The 20518-nt window shown below is 41.5% G+C and overlaps 4 protein-coding genes across 8 annotated transcripts; 1 reads left to right on the forward strand and 3 right to left on the reverse strand.

Annotated features, from left to right (window-relative positions):
• Nucleotides 1–588: 588 nt before the first annotated feature.
• Nucleotides 589–2426, reverse strand: LOC105703479 (PQ-loop repeat-containing protein 3). 2 transcript variants are annotated; one of them, XM_012431900.2, is made up of 6 exons: nt 2335–2426; nt 2031–2231; nt 1625–1935; nt 1304–1526; nt 1121–1241; nt 589–989 (listed from the first exon to the last, which is right to left on the reverse strand). In XM_012431900.2, the coding sequence occupies exons 3-6, from the start codon at nt 1768–1770 to the stop codon at nt 859–861; spliced, it is 621 nt and encodes a 206-aa protein (XP_012287323.1). In that variant the 5' UTR covers nt 1771–1935; nt 2031–2231; nt 2335–2426; the 3' UTR covers nt 589–858. The 2 variants fall into 2 exon arrangements, with proteins under 2 accessions (XP_012287323.1, XP_012287324.1); XM_012431901.2 differs by lacking the exon at nt 2335–2426 and having other exon boundaries at nt 2031–2312.
• Nucleotides 2427–2837: 411 nt separating this feature from the next.
• LOC105703553 (armadillo repeat-containing protein 1) lies at nt 2838–7305 on the forward strand. 2 transcript variants are annotated; one of them, XR_001104367.1, is made up of 5 exons: nt 2838–3049; nt 3108–3443; nt 3554–3763; nt 3849–5974; nt 6140–7305. XR_001104367.1 is itself a non-coding variant. In XM_012432040.1 (4 exons), the coding sequence occupies exons 1-4, from the start codon at nt 2924–2926 to the stop codon at nt 4017–4019; spliced, it is 843 nt and encodes a 280-aa protein (XP_012287463.1). In that variant the 5' UTR covers nt 2838–2923; the 3' UTR covers nt 4020–7305. The 2 variants fall into 2 exon arrangements, 1 of the variants encoding a protein (XP_012287463.1); XM_012432040.1 differs by having other exon boundaries at nt 3849–7305.
• A 119-nt stretch (nt 7306–7424) lies between these two features.
• On the reverse strand, nt 7425–18023 carry LOC105703550 (mitogen-activated protein kinase kinase kinase 12). Of its 3 annotated transcripts, XM_023433972.1 has the most exons (13): nt 17852–18023; nt 13861–14024; nt 12802–13067; nt 12249–12435; nt 11861–12052; nt 11584–11742; nt 11216–11483; nt 10868–11094; nt 10330–10654; nt 9633–10042; nt 9042–9263; nt 8767–8962; nt 7425–8613 (listed from the first exon to the last, which is right to left on the reverse strand). In XM_023433972.1, exons 2-13 carry the CDS (start codon nt 13995–13997, stop codon nt 8494–8496), a joined length of 2709 nt encoding a protein of 902 aa, XP_023289740.1. In that variant the 5' UTR covers nt 13998–14024; nt 17852–18023; the 3' UTR covers nt 7425–8493. The 3 variants fall into 3 exon arrangements, with proteins under 3 accessions (XP_023289740.1, XP_023289741.1, XP_023289742.1); XM_023433973.1 differs by lacking the exon at nt 17852–18023 and having other exon boundaries at nt 13861–14682; XM_023433974.1 differs by lacking the exon at nt 17852–18023 and having other exon boundaries at nt 9042–9260; nt 13861–13997.
• Nucleotides 18024–18306: 283 nt separating this feature from the next.
• LOC105703551 (tubulin delta chain) lies at nt 18307–20374 on the reverse strand. The gene is made up of 3 exons (XM_012432036.2): nt 20307–20374; nt 19909–20140; nt 18307–19827 (listed from the first exon to the last, which is right to left on the reverse strand). Exon 3 carries the CDS (start codon nt 19772–19774, stop codon nt 18428–18430), a length of 1347 nt encoding a protein of 448 aa, XP_012287459.1. The 5' UTR covers nt 19775–19827; nt 19909–20140; nt 20307–20374; the 3' UTR covers nt 18307–18427.
• Between the last annotated feature and the right edge of the window lie 144 nt (nt 20375–20518).

Consider the following 20518-nt stretch of genomic DNA (forward strand, 5'->3'; position numbering starts at 1 on the left):
ATTAAGGCCTTTTTTTATAGAAATTAGTGGGGACACAACAAGACGCGATGCCGCTATTCTGCGGTATTCTTTTTCTTTCTGAGATTTAGGGACGGTGTATAAGATTAATGCTAGTGGTTGGTGGTAGGAAATGTCCTGTACTTTAACTACTTTAACTATTTTAACTATGTAAGAGGTCTAAGTAATTAATTAAGGCTTCTTTTATAGAAATTAGTGGGGACACAGCAAGACGCGATGCTATCCAGCGGTGTCCTCTTTCATTCTAGGCTTTAAAAATACTATTTAAAACTAATACTAGTGTTTACCAGTAGGTAAACTTTTGTATTTTAACTATTTAAACTGTATAAAAAATTCAAGCAAGCCACATCGCCTTAAGGCGATGTGATAGTAGCGCCAAAGCGGTCTTTTCTCGAAGCAGAACGCGGCAGCGATATCCGACGCTGTTTTTTTTCGCCTCGAGATTTGAGGACACTATTTAACATTAATATTGTTTAAATGACATTTTTCATAAAGCTAAATTCGTTGTGGCTTTCTGGAATGACCCTAGTCCATTGTCGCTAGGAGGCGGACATTTCGAAAACGCTGCAGTTCGCTTCATCAGGGCACACCCTGAGGAAATGTGTATCTTTTATTGCTTTTGATCGTCTGTTGCATAGTTTTTGATCATAGATCCCCTTCGCTCTCATAATATACATATTTAACATGATCTATACATCTACCGATAAGTCTAAGACTAGATTCAAGATACATTATACGTAGACTGCAATAACATTTCGATATCAAGAAAATAAAGCTTCTCTGTATACATAGTAGATATAGTATTTTAACTATATCTGATTTTTAAATATAAGATTAATCTTAATCTTGTTTAACGGGTCTTTGGTAGTACATGGCAGTGAACATTATACTGGCACTCAATGTTACGGAGATTACGAAGTTCCCTAACAACAATGCATCTGCGGAGTCCATCCATATTGTGTACACTCTCGCTGTAAAGGAAAATATAAAATTATGTTCGATGGAAATAACGTATTGTATAAATATATGTATAATCATAGTTTTGAAATAAATGCCACAAAATTGAACAATTGTACAGTTGTACATTTTTAGATTAACTTACTTAGGTTCGTGAAAGCAGAGATAAGCCAAGTGAGGACGGACACCGAGTCTGCGTTCTTTGCTCGGAGGATTGTGAGTAGCTGCATCACTTTGCTGGATGCGGATATCGGTGTACACATTGGCTGAGAAAATTAATTAAACTTATAAATAAATATATAAGGGTATTGATAATATTTATACTTACCGCTAGAAATGTTAGAGTGACTTTTGGAATAACTCGAAGCAAGAAACATGCGAAGAGCACAAAGTAGGCAACCGCAGCGAGTATCATCTTGCCGTTGACTCGGTTTAAGTACTTCAGCACTAGAAATATTAATACATATTCTTGGACTAATATAACCGGATACTCCAGATAGGAGAGTAAAGCGTAATTGTTTGTATAGTTGTAACTCGTCATGACGGTGTAACTAAAATAAAGAGAATGGATTTGGTTAGATATTATAATAACTTCATGAGTATGAAACAGGACTAAAATGATCCAAATTTTGACGTTACGAAGACGTACCTTGTCAATTCTAAGAGAAGTCCATAAAGAGATATCCCAACGGCGCTTTTCAATTTAAGTAAGTTCAAGATCTGAGGGATTTTTAGGACGAAACATAACGTTACCGTTACCACGCTCAGAAAATCAGCGAGGAGTTGAAGGAACATTTTTATAAAGCTTATCGTAAGACCTACAAGACCTAATAATTACTGCGTCGAGCCGATAAATCTTTTTATGACTGGAAATATCGAACCCTAAAGCTTCGATGAGTATTATCGTTAAGATATCGTTCCATCGTAGTATTACGTCACACAGGTACCATTTTGATTTATCTGCAAACGAAAGAAATATTAATTTACTCCTCTCGATACATTTATATACTAATAAGAACATATGTTTATTATATAACTGCATTTTAATACTGTACCGTTAACAAATTTCACTTAATCGTCTCTGCGGAACTTGTACTCGGAATTTCATAGCCACTTGTCGATTCGGCACAGAAGTCTCGGAAGAGACAATTGAGCATTTATTTTAAGAGCACTCGGCTAGTGCTTCGGTAACTTTTAATATCCTACCCTGGCAGGTAAATGGAATGTATATCAACATGATTATACAACTCACGTGCCTGTAAGAATTACATTACACATAAAACAAGAAAAACATCGTGAGAGAAGTCAAACCTGACTACTTGGTTATTTTAAAAGCCGAATATCTTTTTGAATATTTACACATGGCCAATCTTCCATTGAGTCGAGTGTCACACTAACTGCATTTTTCGTGGAGCGCCGCATCGAAAAGTTAGGTTATCGCGTTGGGTGTCATACAAAGCGCTTCAATATGGCGGAAATTACGAAAAAGTCAAGCCGAGTTCTGATTGGTTAATCCTAAACGCGTATATGCCATGCACAGGGGGTCTATTACGTAAAGCGAACTGAGTGAAAATGTGAAAGATGAGGAGCAGACGGTATTACGGAACGTCTCTCGTGGTGAAAATGCGAGACCATTCGTATGTATGACCTGGCTCGACACGAATTTCTAAGCGAAACACGTAATTCGGGGAATAAACCCACGTGAGATGAAAGTGCGAGAAGTGAGCGCTTTCGTCAAAAATACGTAATAAAGGCCAAGATTCCGGTCCGGGTATGTAATATGGATTTCACTAAAGAATTTTGTCGATCGATGCGCCATCTTGCGGCGCTTTGAGCAACTACTCGGTTGTTGTCGACAAGAAACAAGAGGATCAGGACCAATTGTATCGTTTCCTCGAAAAGGTTCTGCTAGCTGTTAATCAAAGTCGATGAATTCGAAAATCCAGTGATGTCAGGCGGGGAGATTTACGCGATGGACGCGGGAGACGCCGTTAATTCCGAGGAATTAAAGGAGACTCTTAAGACATACAAAAAGCTGGCCGACGATTTTGCGAACCACGACACAATACTGAAAGTAAGTGTACTATTTTTCCTCCTCTCTCAAATCATATTTATCATCTCTTTGCTTTCAGGACAAAACGGTTCTCTCGTACATTGCATACGTTTTGGAAGTCCCCGATGCCGAAGTAGTATCGCTGGCGATAGACATACTCGAGACGTTTGTAAAGAACGTTGAGAATTACATTCACGTGACCTCCACCTTTGGAGTCCGAGAGGCTTTAGATTCAGTTATCGATAAGTACTCGTTAGAGGACCCTAAATTAGCTAAACATGCCCAGCGGGTTAGAGACGACATCGAACGCATGAAACCTCCGATATACAATCTACGCAGCCGTTGCAGGAGAGTTATCGAGCCGAAGAAGCTAAAGACTCACGTTATAGTCCTGCATGTTCACGGTCTACTTCCCGTAAGTCAGACTCTTCGCACGTTAGGGCGACGAGTTGTTTTATTTTTATAATCGAGGTTGACTAGGGTTTCTGTTAGCAGTTACGCAACGTTCGATTTCTGTTTTATCAGGAAACCAGGGCGGAGTTGGAAGACACTTTAATCAGGGTAGAAGGATTAGTTTCCCTCGTCGTCGACGTGGAACACCAGAGAGTCACTATGAGAACGTTGATCAACGTCACAGCAAAGCAAATAGCGGATGCCATTGAGAAACACACCACTAATATGGAAGCTAGATTAGTGACGAAGAACAAATTCAATCAAGAATTTTTAGTTAAACTGGTAATTGCTCGAGTCGCGTAAAAGCTATAAAGTAGAACGACTCCTTAATGTGTTTCGATGTTAACGATTGCTGCTATTTTTTTAGACACACACCGACAATGGTGAGTGCGAGGAAATGCCAGAATATTTGCCAGAGGACGACGAGCCGGAAGAGGAGAAAGAAGGAGTCGTGTCTCTTTTCACCGGCCTGAGGCAAAGCGCGTCTACGCTTTACAAATCCACCACAGAGTTTCTACATAATTCGTTCTACTGGTGAATCGGTTTTCACTTGTAGAACGGCTGTATATTAATTTATTATTTTGTATCGACGAACTACGCATTTGAAACCGTCCTAACGGTTCTCTGATTTCTCATCGCATACCAGTGGTAAGTACAGCGACTTTCGGAGAGAGTAGTTAATTTTAAATCCTTCCGTGAGACCGTAAAGCAGTTCCAAGGTAAATGTTAATTGGTTAATTATTTTCTGATCTATCAGAAACCATTTGACTTATTTCTCCTCGCTTCTAACAATTGTACAAAGATAGAGACCAGCACTGTTTCATGAATGGTGATATTTTTAATTTCAATCATGGTTTGACCAGAGAAACATAACCTAATGGAGAATTGAACAATTAGGGTATTTCTTAGCAACGGATATTTAAAATTGTATATAGGTTATGTGATTCAACCGATACGTCTTGCTTATGATCAGGAGAGAATAACAAGAATAATCTGTGGTGTGTAAATTCTTTGGTGTTCGTCGAGTCTCTCTACGTTGATTTTTATAGAGAAAGGGATAATAACCTAAAAGTATAACCGAAACGAACCATGATCTCTAAAGATCTGCCTTTAAAGAGTTACATAGACTTAACGATGTCTACGATCTACAAATAATTCCCCCCTGTGTTTAAATTATATATTCCGGTTACCTTTTCTGCGAAGAGTAGCTTTTTGTAATAAATCTATGAAATTTTCCAAATCTCTGGAGCCCCTTCGTCTCGTCTTACAAGTCGACTCGATACTTTCCACAATTTAGCCACATCGTTGCATTTCCCCCTCGGAGTGAAATCGTGTAAATACTATTCGCATCGATTGGAATCCCTTTCACTAGTCCAATCGAAGGAAACTAAAACTCAAAATGAAGTAGAATAACTTTTCCAACGCATCGTTACACCATCGAGGAATTCCTAGACTCATTAAAACTAAGATTGCATTAAAGTGACGACGGAGTAGAATTTAGTCGATAAGGATTTTCTCAGCAGATTTCGAATCTTTCTCCTCCCATTTCTATCGTAATTTAATTTACCAGACATGTCGAAAATCCCCATCGTACTCATAAATTTATGGGGCTGCGCAAAGAAGTCCTCCCATATATTCCCTACGTTAAGTTTTTACCCAACGACAAAAGACACCGAGACCTCAACTTGTATTATATAACATTGTAAAATACGCGGAGAAATATATACGTAGAGATGTTCTATGTAGAGAGCGCAGTGATTATTGCAATTTTATTCGCAATTAGTACTGCCAGAATAATTATTAATTATAATCCATTGATTAAAGATGGATTAATTAGACCGATCGACAGAGGGTCTGAAAGTTGTAACAAATTGGAATATATTTTTAATCCTCAGGGAAAAGAACAGCGATCTGATTATCTCTCTAGCTACCGATCAACTAATTAATTAATTATTAACTTTTAATTAACAAATGGGCTTCGGTAAAGAAAAGATGTATATGTATATTGTATCGTTCTCTAATTCTATAATTAAGAAATTACAGAGAACCAGTCAGTTTATTTATTTATCTTTAGCTGCCATTTGAGAGGAACGACTTCTTCTTTTTTTTCTTATTTTTTTTTTCTGTAACTAGAGGCATTAATTACGCCGGATACATTACGTACGATTACAACTATACAGTAAACACGGGTCTCCTAAATTAATTTATTATCCTTCCGGCGGGCCGGAATTGTTAACAACATTCGCCCTATACCTAGTACTCTCCCTTGGCTTCGTATTGTCTATATTTACACTTGTAGAATAATTGTTAATTGTCGTTAAGGCAATTTCAGTTTCCAAGCAGGTACAATAGATTAATACTAATCTATTCTTCTCCGGATCTAATTAATTTTCAGTAATTTTCAGTAATTTTCCCTCCGTCATTCACTTCTAATTGGCATTGACAACAAATTTTCCCGTCCATTTGTATAATTGTTAGCAACTATAGTGCTAGGTCGCTTTAACGAATTAATTATTAATTTTCAGTAATTTTCCCTCCGTCATTCACTAATCATAATCATTAATTTTCAGTAATTTTCCCTCCGTCATTCACTTCTAATTGGCATTGACAACAAATTTTCCCGTCCATTTGTATAATTGTTAGCAACTATAGTGCTAGGTCGCTTTATCGAATTAATTTGTACAGAGGATTTATCTTTCTCTCCTCCGAAGGGAGGGGGATAAGATTGGAAATAAAGCCCGATACAATACAATACATCGTATAACGAATTACATTGCACGATTAGGTATAGTCAATTGTATGAAAAAAGTTTGTATACAAACTCTTTGTCGTCGCTATCATTGTTACGAGTCTATCATCCGCGCAAATTGTTTTTTTTCCCCCCAACTATTTTCGCTTTTTGTACATTGTTTGCTTGTATAGTTAGTTAACTGTTCACTGACGTTGGTTTTCTTGTATATCGTTTTCTTGTACATTCAACTATTCAGTTGATTGTTGCTAGTAAATTATGCGCGCTCTGAGAATCTAGGAAAATTGTTTTTTTTTCTGTACAACTATTTTCGTTTTCTTGTACATTGTTTGCTTGCACAGTCAACTATTCAACGCCTGAGGTTAGTTTTCTTGTACATTCAACTATTTAATTAATTTTGTTGCTAGTAATTTATATGAGCTCTGAAAATCTCTGCAATTTGTTTTTCCCCGCCCAACTATTTTCCATTTTCTTGTACATTGTTTGCTTGTACATTAAACTACTCAGTGCCTGACTTCAGTATAAATATCTGTAAATAACATACACGATTATGCGCGCTTAATTCCTAATTAAGTTGCCTTATTCAACCTGACTTATCGAATATTAATTATATAAATAAACATTTCCGACAAATTGAGTAAACATTGCACGGCCAACTATACCCCTCGCGGCATACAATTTTGCATTAACATTGCCCGATGTATTCATTTCGAATTACAAATTAAAAATTTAACAAATACCGACGATACAAAAATGTTAATTAAAAAAAAAAATAAATAAACAATACAGAATAAAAATATTCAGATACAATTTATGCACGTTATCAACTATACTTGTATTCACTCAACGCGATCCGTTCGAAAATTTTACAAAAATTATAACAAATTATCATTCTTGACATTGCGCCGCGCAATGTTAATTAATAATTAAAAAAATCATACACCGCGGGGGAATCCCGGAAATGCAAAATTGTGGAGACGATTCTAGCTTATCTAGCTGTACAATTTAATTATTAACTAAATCCCTGGGGAGCGCGATGTAACAAAAAAAAAAAATAAACAAACAAAAAACATAGGAAATAAAAATCGATTACTTACTCCTAGTGGAATGAGCTAAATCACTTTTCTACAGATAAACTATTATAGTACGACACTGAGAATTAAATAAGGATGAGAAGTTCTTATCAGNATATCCCTATCATTTTGCATCGCGGTTTTGCCAAATCCCGTAAACAATTAAACGCGAAAAAAAATGCCAACAATGCGCCTAGTAAGAGATGGGAATTTTTTAGAGGTATTATTAAAATATTCTTGAAAAATATGTAATTTCACGAGTGTCGGGACCTTCCTTATGCCCTTGACATTGACATTGTCAAGTTTGAAGCGATTCGGTACCTTAAATTCGGAAAAAAGTGTTATAAACGAGAACTCTTCTCGCGTGACCTTGAAAAGTGAGGTTAGGGAGTTCCAATGCGGATCCGCCCTGCGAGGGACCATATCACAAAACCGAGATGCGACGGACATTTATACAGAGAATGGCGAGAGATGTCTAATTAATGAGAGCCTATGTACAGAGTAATTACCGCGAGTGTAATCGAATCGACGACCTTCCTCTACTTTCATACACTTTAGAATATCAATCTCTTCCTCGTTAAAAAAATCACTCCCATCTCCCTTTCGTCAAAATCTCTCTTAAGGTGGAGTGAAAGACCTCTCGGAACTCTATCGACGTCGGTAAAGGAGATTTTTATAAATGCCTACGTTGCCGACGTTCCTTGGAACTTCTCGGGCTAGTTCCAGTTAATACAAAGTAATCCCCCCGTACTTACGCTTAAAGCTACGCAGTATCCTGGTAATTAATTGCTAATTACAATTATAAGGGACTTTCTACAATTACAATTTCCTTCCGTAAACTCCTCTCTCTCTCTTCTTCTCTCTTCCTAACCAAAGCGATTTTTCTTTCTTATTTTTTATCCCGCTCCTGAATAATGTCTCTTCACTCCTGAACAATCCCTTTCACTGGTGAACAATTTGTTACGCTAATGAAAATATAATTTCCACCTCATCGGAGAAAGAGAGAGAGAGCACTTACAGGGCCCCCGATGCATCGATAAATAAGAACTAGGTTAGAAAAGAAATGGAGAGACGGAAAATCTGAGGAAAACGTGTAAAATGCTGTGGGACGGGTTCTGTAAGCGCATTGCTTTTTTGTTTACCAAATTGTACGTTGTTTAGAGGCCTGGGAAATAAATGTAGACCGTGCCTCAAACTCTACTCTCTATCTTCGAAGGATTCCCTGGTCGAGCTGCGATGGTGATGTTGCTCATCTCATCGGTCTCCGATTGACTCGACATGTCAGAAGCTTCCTCCTCCCTGGCTTTCCTCTGCGAAGCATTTCATTGTTACTAACAAATTACACACTCCGTTGTACTAATAAGTCATTTGAATACAGGCTACGCAGGGACTTAAGGTGGCACGAAAGGGTCATTATATCTTCATCGTTCCATCTTCGAAGAGTCATTTTATAGGATCTCCACCTTATTCGAGTGATGGATGTTCCGAAGGACTCTCTGCATGTCTGGGTTGCTCTCCAGGGTGGAGGATTGGCTCGATGGTGGATGGGAATACTCCGATGTGTTCTCCTCATCGGAGGCCAAAACTCCTTCGACTCTTGACGAAGGGTGTTTAAATCTTCTCAACCTGCAGCCTGGCCCGATGGGTCTTCTAGCGATACTGAAATATCAGCATAAATGAGGTATAAATATAAATAACATTTTAAGATTTATCTTGAATTTATTGGAAATACACTCACCTTCTACGCCTTAGGGAGTAATTGTACGTGTAACTAGGATCCTCTCCTTCCTCATCGGACCAGCTCTCCTCGTATGCATCGTCCTCGTGGTCGCACATGGCATCAACGGAGTCCGAGGAAGACCTAACTTTAATTTCTTGCTCCTCGTGTCTGACATTAGTCCCGCTGATGATAATCCCGCAGAAATGTCCAGGTAGCTTCAAGAGATCATCCTTGACCCTGCTGAGAAAATCTCGTGTTAAGGTTTCAAATTATTCCTGGCACTCATTTGGAGAAGTTTCATACGGTGACGTTCAGCAAATAAATCAAAAGACGGACGTAGATGCTCGATAGTACGTTAAGCAACGGGTGGCGGCGCTGTAATCATCTCTTCATCTTATGGCGATATACAGCGAATTTCTTTACACGAAAAGCTTCATACTTTCGCGTTTTTGTTCGTTAGTTCCAACTTTTACCGCATCAAGCGCTAACATAGGACCTAGGCTTCTACGGGACTTCTGAATTCTTCGCGTTTAGATACGCATAGAGCCTTTCGTACCACCTTAAGGGTTGTTTAATATATTGTTGAATATTAACAGAACGAGGAATTACCCGTGGGATATAATGACGTCATCGCAGTTCCCATTGTCCATGGGGGAGATGAGGCGGTTCGCGTTGAGGATCTCGCTGACTTTTCTCCCTAGAGTCTCGAGGTTGTCGTCGTCGCTGCATTCCCGAAGTCTCTCGTTCCCGTTCGCGTGGTTCTCGTTAGGGGGCTCAGGACTTGAACAGGAGCTAGACCGAAGCCTATAATGAGTCTCGTTCTGGATTTGGTTCCCATTAAGGCATTCCGTAGCAGGATCGGCCAAAGCCGGCACCTCGGAATTGTACTTGTCCAAGTACTCCGCACATTCGCGATTGTTCGCATTGACCGGCGTCGTGGATTTCTGATCAACCTCGCTTACGTTCTCCATTTCTGTTTGCGTCTGATTGTCCACGTAGCGAGCAGACACCTCGGTGCTCTGAAAAGAAACAATTCCTTTAATTACAATCCTCATGCCACGAGGTACAAGGGGAAATAAAGCCGGTTCCGCTGAGAGAGAGCCCAGAAGATGCAACGATGTTAGCGCCACTCGCGGAGGACCAGGGAACTTCCAGCCTATATGCCTTATCTGGGAATTTCTTTCTATACTAATGTTCTTTAAAGTATTTTAAATTGTAGACCTATATTAGAGATTGTTAGCTTACTTTATATTGTAGATGGTTATCCAGAGATGCTTCTTTTAATTTTGTGGGAATTTAAACTAACCTTTCTCTCTCGGTGAGGACTCGATCTAGGAGTGGAACTGATTCCGCAGCCAGATCCAACCCTTCGGTGTCTGTATTTACGTTGCTTGAAGCTATTGCTAGGAGCCAGGACGGTTTCTGGCTGATTGGACTCGTTCAATTGCGTGTACAAGGTTGCTTTAACTGGACTCTGCGGAGAGTCTGTAGGTGAGGGTGGAGTGGTCGGTGTCGAAGAAGTCGACAACTGCACCGTAGGATTTCTTCTGCGGTGAAGTCTTTCCTGGGCCTTAAGTAGAGGATGCACAAGTCGTTTTTTACACTGTTTATAGCCCGATTGTTGTTCCCTCCTGGAGCAAATAATTAAGATTCCTGATTACGCAGTCAATACCTCTCAACGATAAGCCATGCCCATCGATTGAAAAGATCAAACATGGGCAATTGTTACTTAAACCCATTAGAAAATCTCTCATCTTACTCCAAATGTGAATCAATTAACAATTGAATGTACAGAAAATAGTTACGAAGGGTGTGCATTAATATCTAACACTGTCGTCACTAACTTTATCACATCTCTCTCTCGTTGCTCCAACTGCAGCAGCACGGCACTCAATTCTAAGTACAAATTATTCGTCCTTTCTAATTTCCTTTCGTAATGCTCTCTGATGTCCTGTGCATGTCTGAGCTCATCTTCCCTTCGTCGAATTAAATCTGCTTCGAACCGAGGACTGCTGCAGCTGTTCGTCTGGATCTGCTTCATGTGCACTCTGATCTCGTCCTTCCAGGTTTGCTGAAACCCAAAGGGGAGATTTCACTGATTGGTATTATTTTTTTTCTATCTCAAATCTAAAATTTAAAAAAAATCTCTTCGATGAATCGGAGAAGATCATGACCACCGTTCACTGTTTTACCTGAGTTTTAAAGTACTCGTCTGGTTTCGTGCAAAGCACCTCCACGGCAGCAATGCCTAGATGGATCTCAATGTGCTTGAACGATGGTCTATTCCTTGGCTTCGCAGCCCAACATTGTTTGACAAGTAACCTATACCCTTCCGGACAACTGGCAGGTATCGGAAGATGAAGAGAGTTGTTGCCGACACCCCAAATAATTGCTGATGAGTCCACGTCCTTGTACGGAATCTCTCCACTCAGCAACTCCCATAACACAACTCCGTAAGACCTTAAGAGGATATTAAAGAGTCAGCCTACGTATTACTTCGAACCGAGCTGTTGAAAATTTATATATACTCTAACGATCAGGTTCATGCTTCGAGGCTCACCAAATATCCACCTTCTCCGAGCAGGGCTCGTTCCTGATGATCTCCGGAGCCATCCAGGCTACGGTACCAGCAAAACTCATCTTCGTACTGATTTCATTCCACTCTCGACTTGTACCGAAATCACTGATCTTGACAACTTCCCCTCGTCCGATGAGTACACTATAAAGAAACCGATGACATCTCTTAAAGGAGGCACTTTTCTTGAAAAATGAAACTTCACAAGTTCACGTTCTGCCCTTTCGTATCACTTTAAGTCACTGTATTAATTTCCACCTACTTCGGACTCTTCAGATCCCTGTGAATTATTTTGTGGGCATGAAGGTACGTCATGCCTGCTGCGATTTGTTTAGACCAGGAGACTAGTCGAGGAGGAGGAACGGGTTCACCAGCTCTCAGCAGATCGTAAAGCGGTCCATATGGACAGAACTCCATAATTATGCAGTAACACGGTGCCTGCGTGCAAACACCCCTGAAAAGATAACCCAAAAATTAATTATACTTACCTAACCTATCTCCTTATACTACGTTGTGAATAATATAGTGTTAAAAAATAGACAAGCGCATTGAAAAATGTTCAGGATCATCGAGAGAGTTTTAAGAGTCTAGGGATTTAGAACGTAAGAAGAACGTTGTGGATAAATGAGGTCTTTTTGAACTCGGCTCACTTGAACTGTACGATGTTGGGATGGTTGAGCTTCCGTAAGTGTTTAATGTCGGTCTCTCTAGGCTCGCGCACCTTCTTCACAGCTACGACCTCCTTGTTGAGTTTGCCACTGAAAACTGCACCCTGGGCTCCGGAGCCTAACCACTGCAGTTCGCTGATCGACTCGAATGGAATCTCCCAGTCGTCAGCTAAAAAACCATTAAAACAATTAAAACAATTAGACCGATGTGAAAGTGGCGTCAAAGAAATCTCTCATATGAAGCTTATATCCTAAATGAGTGTATCGAATCGTTTCAATACTTAACAAAATAAATATGGAGGTAATAAGGAAGGTTTCGATACCCATAAACATTCAATTGTTCTTAAATTTCTTAATTAACACGTTCACAGTGTAAACTTTGAAACCTTTCGGAACATCCAGTTAGGGAAGTTAGGGAAGTTTTATAGTCGCTTCGAAATTAAATCACTGGCATTACTTTTCGAACAAACCCTGTATATATATATTGCATACGATGAAACGTAAAGTGAAACGCCTTTAGAAAAGAAACGCGTACTCTGGTGGCCTTTGATCTTCTCGTTGATGGCGGCCTTGGAGAGCATGGTCCAGACGGGCCTCATGCACCCCAGGATGCCCTCCACCCAGCTGGATCTCTGGTCCAGGGTGATGGTCCCGGGGACACACTTCGGGACGCCCTCACTAGAGTGCGTCTTCTCCTCCGAGTGCGAGCTTATAGGGACACTAGTGTCTAGGGGATTACTGATCGTAGGTCCTCCCGCGATCCCCCCGAGCTGGCCCAACTCCTCCTGGATGCACAGCATGCTGAAAAGCAATGAAGATTGAGGTTATGGTCTCAAATTTCTCTAAAGAAACTCCCCAGACGAAGAAAAGAAAAAAAAAACTAGAATGAGTACATAGATTAACCCTTTCGTATCACCTTAAGGGGATGTGAAAGTGGCGTCAAAGAATTCTCGATTATGAAACTTCTCGCCAAACCGTTTCTAATTTTACAACATGAATAAGGAAGGTCCTGAAACTCATGAAATTTCAATTTGTTCATATTTTTTCAATTTATTATAAATAATGAAATCTCGTTTATGAAACTTATCTCCAAACCGAGTGTACCAAATCTATTCTAATTTTACAATATGAACAAGGAATGTCCTGAAACTCATGAAATTTCAATTTGTTCATNTTTACGTCTGTATGTGCGCTAAATGATAGACAGTTTAAAATTACAAATTAAATATGCGCGCTAAACCATAGGCAGTTTAAAATGGATAATTAATTGTTTATTAACAATTTTTACGTCTCTATATGCGCGCTAAACGACACAGTTTAAAATTACAATTTTCTTAACAATTTGCGCGCTAAACGACACACAGTTTAAAATGGCTAATTAATTGTTTCTTAATAACTTTTACGTCTTTACATGTGCAGCTAAACGACACACAGTTAAAAATTGCTAAATAATTATTTCTTAACAATTTTCCCTCAATTTGTTTAACGTAATAGCCCCCCTAAACGTTCGAACATAATAACTTTAAGGTAGTACGTATTAGTATCGTGGCGCCGCCTCTCGGGCGCGCCGGTAACTAAATCACAGCTGACTGACCTGTTGGTAAAGATGTGCGCCTCCGGCGGGGAACCCGTAAGGACGACCTGACTCCCAGACGAGGTTCCCATCTCCTGGGGGTCGAACTTGAACGCCTCGGGCTGCGAGAGCGTCTCCGTCTCCGCTGGGGTGCGCATCCTGGTGAGATCTACGACGCGTCAGACCTAAAACAGCAAAAAAAGAAAGAAAATAAGAATAAGAAAAAAAAATCCAGTGAGGAAGAAAATATATATAAGAGCATGTGCATAACAAATAACACGTGTATAGATATAATAAACATTTTCACCGTCACGCGTCTGTTAAAGAAAAGAAATCCAGTGGTTTGAAGAAAGGGAAGAGAGGGAATAAAAAAAAAACCGCAAGTCCCGCTCGCGATTGCGAAACGCCCTCCTGGGGGGATACAGAGAACTGCCTTTCGTCCGCGAGTCGCGACCCAGATCGATCTCGGCAAGTAAATCGCTATCCGAGGCTTTCCAGACCGCGAGACAAACGGTAACAACATTTCTTTTCCCTTTTCCGCGATCTTTTCCCCACCGTGACTCAATAATCATTGCCAAACTCGAGCTAGATGGGTTTCCCGAGCCGCGGCTCGTTTTGAAATTACCGCGCGGCGCCGCCATCTTGGAGAACCGGGGTCACGTGGCGCGCGCCCGATTCAATCGAAAAATCAGGAACAACCGCAATAAAATAAAAAAAACAGCTTCTTCGGGTGTAAAAAAAATACTATTACAACTGTTTTGTCCTATTATTCCATTATTGAACTTGGGAATGAAGGTTTAACCTTGGATTTATAAGAAATTAACCCTCGGAACACGGAGCCATGGGATTGTCATTTAATATCTATTGTCGGGTATCAAAGAATAATTATAAAATAAATAAACCATGTAATTTTGGATAAAATTAGATCAGGAGTGATGTGTCAAAGTTTCGGACAGTTTGGTCTAATGCCCTTTAAAAAAAGCGATTTTTTTTAAGGGGGTTTCACTTCGCCTTAAGGTAGTCGCCGTGGAGGATCAAAACAGACGTAGGGAGCCGGCTTCGCAGGAATGCGAGTCTCGGCGAAAAAGAGAAACACCGGGTTTGGCGTAACAGGGGGGACGGGTTCGTCGGAATGCTCGCGTCCTGGTCTAGTAAGAGGTGTGGTATGTGGTCCTCGCATACCGGGCCCAAGGGATCTTCATATTAGCCAGTCTACATGGTAATTAAACCCCCGCCCGCAAAAAAATTCCAACGAAAAGAAGTCGGAAGACCCTGCCCACAAATATCTGGGCTATAGAGTTCATATAATGTCGATAGATGCACACGTAACAGAATTTTAGAGAGATTTCGTAAATCCAAGATGGCCGCGCGGGATACCCGTTCATATTAGACACTCTACGTGGTAATTAAACCCCCGCTCGCAAAAAATTCCAACGAAAAGAAGTCGGCAAAACAGTCGGAAGACCCTGCACACAAATATCTCGGCTATAGAGTTCATATAATGTCGATAGATGCACGCTTATACGAATTTTAGAGATTTTTCGCCAATTCAAGATGGCCGCGCGGGATACCCGTTCATATTAGACATTATACATGGTAATTAAACCCCCGCCCGCAAAATATTCCAACGAAAAGAAGTCGAAAAAACATTCGGAAGACCCTGCACACAAATATCTGGGCTATTAAGTTCATATAATGTCGATAGATGCACGCGGAAGGGAATTTTAGAGAGATTTCGCCAATCCAAGATGGCGGCGCGGGTACACCTCTTCATATTAGCCTCTCTACACGGCAATTAAGCCCCCTCCGAGGAATTCCAACGAAAAGAAGACACCAGACAGTTGGAAGACTCTATCCCAAAATATCTCAGCGGTACAGCAGCTATACCGAGGCTAACAAATTCATATAACATCCCTCGATGCAAACTAAACCGACTTCGGGGCGTTGGGTATATTTCTAGCAATTGTTTATACCTTTTGATATAAACTTTTATGCATATCTTCATTTTAAATTCCCGGAAAATGCCAAAAGAGGGAGGACACAACAAAACTCGACTTCAGGGCGTTGGGTATTTTTCTTGCGATTGTTTACACCTTTTGGTATAAACTTTTATGCATATCTTCGTTTTAAACTCCCGTAAAATGTCAAAAGAGGAAGGACACAAGAAAACTCTTCTTCTAAACCAACTTCATGGCGTCGCGTGCACTTTCCGTCGACATGCGACATCGACCCCTACGGTTTTGATGGCCGCGAGTCAGAATTAAAGCTTAGGGTGACTCTCAGAAGGGAATGGGAAAGGGCAATTCGATCTTGGTCATTATTCAAGGCGGTTTCCATGTATTTTAACGTGTCACACGATAGTACATCAAGCCCTTCCGCGGTATGACGCGGCGTCGAATGACTCCTCGGAAGAAAGCCCTCCCGAATTCGGCAAAAAGTGTCCTCTCCCCTATTTCGTTCCCTTTAAATCTAACTTCCCCCCTGATTTATACGTAGGAATGAACGGCAGAAGAAAGGGAAATAAGGGAATGCCTAGAAAATTAAATCCCAGGTCATTTGCGAGAGACTGACTTCGCGACATCGCTTACCACTCGAGCCGGCATTGAAGTCACCGAACGAGCGGACGGCGATCCAACTTTTCTGCTCGTTTAAAAAATACCTATTCCCAATATTCCGGCACTTTTGGCACGCAAGAAGTGTCGCAATGTCCCGGGGAAAAGGAATACACGCCTGTGCGAGATTTATATTCGTTAACAGGACGTATAAAGGTGTAATGAATCATTTTCTTCCCGTTAAATTGGATGCCTTGAAATAATTATTCCGCGTACGAAATAAGAAACCGATTCGGGGGTTTTCTCAATTGGAGGAAGTTGGGAGAATTTCGGGTAAAGCCATGGGAAGAAACCCATGTTCGAAGACCCCAACAGGAGAAATGGAGAGTGAAAAAGGCGCAGGTAAGGATTTTAGAAACCGGTCGAAGACCGACGAAGAGGATCATTGTCCGAGGAGCCGAGCCGGCAGGTTCCGTTGATTTATGGCGGTCATGGTGGAAAATGGAAAGCCTAAATGGACCTGTACCCCCCATAAAAGGTCCCTTCGCTCGTCCGATGGAAGACCCCTGTTTACATTTCCAAAATCCTCCGAAAGGCTCTTCCCCAATTTCTCCCGCCGATGTTAAAATGCGTTTTCCAACATGGCGCTATCCCACGGCATGTATTACATATCAATAAAATTGTTCATAATTAAACCCAAGCGCAAGGGGTAAATGCTTGTACTGTGGCCTTCGGAAAGGGGTAAATAAAAATGTGTATAATTCGAAAGGGGTGAATATTCGTACCGTGGTCTTCATAAAGGGTTAAATAAAAATGCGTGTAATTCGAAAGGGGTGAATATTCGTAATGTGGTCTTCGTAAAGGGTTAAATAAAAATGCGTGTAATTCGAAAGGGGTGAATATTCGTAATGTAGTCTTCGTAAGGGGTTAATTAAAAATGTGTGTAATTCGAAAGGGGTGAATATTCGTAATGTGGTCTTCGTAAAGGGTTAAATAAAAATGCGTGTAATTCGAAAGGGGTGAATATTCGTAATGTAGTCTTCGTAAGGGGTTAATTAAAAATGTGTAAAATTCGAAAGGGATGATAATTCGTAGCGTGGTCTTCGAGAAGGGTTAAATAAAAATGCGTATAATTCGAAAGGGATGATAATTCGTAGCGTGGTCTTCGAAAAGGGTTAAATAAAAATGTGTAAAATTCGGAAGGAATGATAATTCGTAGCGTGGTCTTCGAAAAGGGTTAAATAAAAATGCGTGTAATTAGGAAGGGATGATTATTTGTAACGAGGCCTACGAACAGGGGTAAATAAAAATCTGTGGAATTGTGTAGTAAAGCTGGGGAGGTCCTTTCTTGAGTGTCTTGCATTCCCAGGGCCTAAACCTTCTAAAAAAGAGGAATCTCGCGCTAAACCACGAGAAAGCGTTCTCGGGGAGAATATCGATCGCGGAATTCCTGCTCCCACCTGCGAGTCCCTCTCCTGGGGGCTTTGTAGTCTCGGGGATATCATCGGCGTCGCCGCCTCTCGCGCCATACGAGTCGCTTTCTTGCCCCTCCTCGTCGTAGATCTTCCACCTAAAATACGAAGAACAACACTCCCGAAGCGCCGACGCTCGACGAAGACAACCCCGAGGAGCACCCCGACGAACGCGTCCCGAGACTGAAACAAAATGGCGCGCGCCAGCGGCGTCGGCGTCCTCGCGCGCCCGAGAGCCACTGCGGCTGGAGCGCTCCCGTGACCGGCGAAGCGGGCGGCACGCATGCGCGCGCGCCGACTCCCTGCCGCTGCCTTTCTCCCGCCGTAGCGCTGTCTCTCTCCCACCCATACTCCAAGCGTGGGAGGGAGAGAGAGGGGAAGCGGGAAGTGGTCCTAACTGAATTTGTAGAGCTGGAAAAAGTATTTCTATGCGCTCTTGTAGATTGACTTTAAAGTACAAGATTTATAAATTAAATTTAACAGTAATAAACATGTTTGAAATTTGACTTATCTGGCATGCCCAAGAGATTTGTCTTCGTGGGCTCCGATTAAATGTTAAATAAGTTATTGCGTATCGGTCTTAGTTTCCAGTTCGTTGTAAACTTTGATGATGTTTTCGATCTTGGCGAAGGCCTTTAAAAAGTCATCGTCTTCGAGACCAAAACGCTTGTACTGGTGTAAAAATGCAGAATGAGTGTAAGCGTTCCAGGCTTTGGCTACGGTTGCTTCTAGGGGCCGGTTAAGTTGAGAATTGTTGGTAACGAGAGCCAGGAATTTATCCTGGCCAAGTAACTGTCTTGCTTCGTTGATACAATCGAATCTACTGTGCCTAGGCATCCACTTGGCGTATAAATTGTCATCCATTAGATCGGCACAAACTATCGGATCACTTTTTCCAGAATTTCCACGGGCCATGAGTCGATTTGCAACCGATCGAGAGTATTGAAATCCTTTCGTAGAGCTGGGCAGACGAGACAGAGCTCTGGTTTCCATGTCTGTCAATTCGTCATTGAAAATAGGCACTCGTAAGGTCTGTTTGATATGTCGGACATAGGTCTCCCACTTGCAGGCCGATTCGTATTGAGTGGACAACGGAGGCACGTGTGGCGTACTTCTTATCGCAGCGAGTCGATAGCATGGCTGCGGAACAATTTGAGAAACTAAAGAGTTCGCACCATTCCGAGTGTCCCTCACAGGCTGGAAAACAGAGATTAGTTTCTGCGCCACCACATCGTTCAAGTGCTGCAGCCTTGCATCGAAGTTCCTCAACAATTGCACGCAGATTCCATGTATCTGCTCGTTCTCGAATAAAATCACCATGTCTGCGTTATCACAAAACTTCCCCACCGTCAGCAGTGTATTGTAATTCTGCGTTCCGACTTCGCCAGAGCTGAAGGGCAGGACGATCGCTGCGACGATGGTTTTCGTAGGGAACTCGTTGCGTAGAAGCTCGACTACGTGACTGCCGACGCCAGAGCCAGTGCCTCCGGCAGAACTGAGCAGCAAGAGGATGCCGTCCAAGCGATCCAATCTCTCGACCACTCGCTTCGCTACTGTCAGAGTCTCGTCTCCGAGCTCTCGCCCTTTCACCATGTATCCATAAGACCAGTTATTAGCGGAACCTCCACCAGCTCGATATACTAAATTCTGCGAACTGTATGTCCAGACCTTTGCAGAGTCTCCGCACACTCGGTTGACCACCTTCTGTTCTGTATCCACAAGTATCGCCCTGGCCAAGTGTCTGCCATTCTTTGCGATCCCTTCGAACCACTTCTCGAAAGCTGCCTCGGTGTACCAACCATTATCCCCTCTAGAAACCCCTGTCTTATTTGAAATTATGTCCTCCGATATCTTTGAGAATAATGAATGTCCAAGCTGATTACCACACTGGCCGAACTGGATCGTCAACATGCTTTTGAGGTCCTCCGGAGTAATCAAAACGGAGTTTCTTGCGATTCATCTTCCTATAAACATTACGTAGCTCTTATAACCTAGCTTCCCTTTTACATCAAATCCAATAAAGCATTATTTAACAATAAACTTACACGTGACATTTTCCCTCCCGCTGCAGCGTGGTCTCCTTTCTCTCCCGCCATTCAAAACAAGCAACTACCGCGCCTCTCCTCATTGGCCGCCGCCATCTTGGACCACGTGACCTCTCTCTCCCCGCGGGCATTTCAAATCCCGCCGCGTATAAAAATTGCAAACTGCACTCCCACGTACAAATTACATTGTACATATCCAATCCATCCAATAAAACGATACGAGAGGATCATTCTGCATACATAAAACCGGAAAATAATTATAAAACTCTCCTCCAAGCACGGAATAATCTCAAACTCCAGCACATGATTATAGAGGTCTTAAGGAAGAGCATGGTACTTGTCCAGGATAAACCCACATTTTTCCTCTTAAAAAAATTAAATCTCCTGAATTTCAAGACCTATATAATCGCGTGTAGAGTTTGAAATTTTTCCGTGGGGTTGAGAGGGGTTTTTCTCTCCATGGGCGTTCGAAATGGGAAATAGGAACTCGTCGAGAAAGTCTGGTGATAAAGTGGCGGCCACGGGCCGTTCCCAATCTTATATACATGCGCAAAGTGGAAAATCCAGAGAGAAGGGGCAAAGTCTCGTCGACGGCCTCGGGTTCTCTGAT

This window comes from Orussus abietinus, unplaced genomic scaffold, assembly GCF_000612105.2.
Source record: "Orussus abietinus isolate OABI.00-Male unplaced genomic scaffold, Oabi_2.0 scaffold83, whole genome shotgun sequence".
Classification (NCBI taxonomy): domain Eukaryota; kingdom Metazoa; phylum Arthropoda; class Insecta; order Hymenoptera; family Orussidae; genus Orussus; species Orussus abietinus.

Coding starts and splice junctions, on each gene's coding strand:
- LOC105703550 (XM_023433972.1), bottom strand. CDS start 13,997: ATGCGCACCCCAGCGGAGACGGAGACGCTCTCGCAGCCCGAGGCGTTC. Junction 9,264..9,632: donor GACGTCATTATATCCCACGG/GTAATTCCTCGT, acceptor AGATTTTCTCAG/CAGGGTCAAGGATGATCTCT. Junction 8,963..9,041: donor TACTCCCTAAGGCGTAGAAG/GTGAGTGTATTT, acceptor CTGATATTTCAG/TATCGCTAGAAGACCCATCG.
- LOC105703551 (XM_012432036.2), bottom strand. CDS start 19,774: ATGTTGACGATCCAGTTCGGCCAGTGTGGTAATCAGCTTGGACATTCA.
- LOC105703553 (XM_012432040.1), top strand. CDS start 2,924: ATGTCAGGCGGGGAGATTTACGCGATGGACGCGGGAGACGCCGTTAAT. Junction 3,444..3,553: donor ATGTTCACGGTCTACTTCCC/GTAAGTCAGACT, acceptor CTGTTTTATCAG/GAAACCAGGGCGGAGTTGGA. Junction 3,764..3,848: donor AAGAATTTTTAGTTAAACTG/GTAATTGCTCGA, acceptor CTATTTTTTTAG/ACACACACCGACAATGGTGA.
- LOC105703479 (XM_012431900.2), bottom strand. CDS start 1,770: ATGTTCCTTCAACTCCTCGCTGATTTTCTGAGCGTGGTAACGGTAACG. Junction 1,242..1,303: donor TCACTCTAACATTTCTAGCG/GTAAGTATAAAT, acceptor TAATTTTCTCAG/CCAATGTGTACACCGATATC. Junction 990..1,120: donor CTCTGCTTTCACGAACCTAA/GTAAGTTAATCT, acceptor TTTCCTTTACAG/CGAGAGTGTACACAATATGG.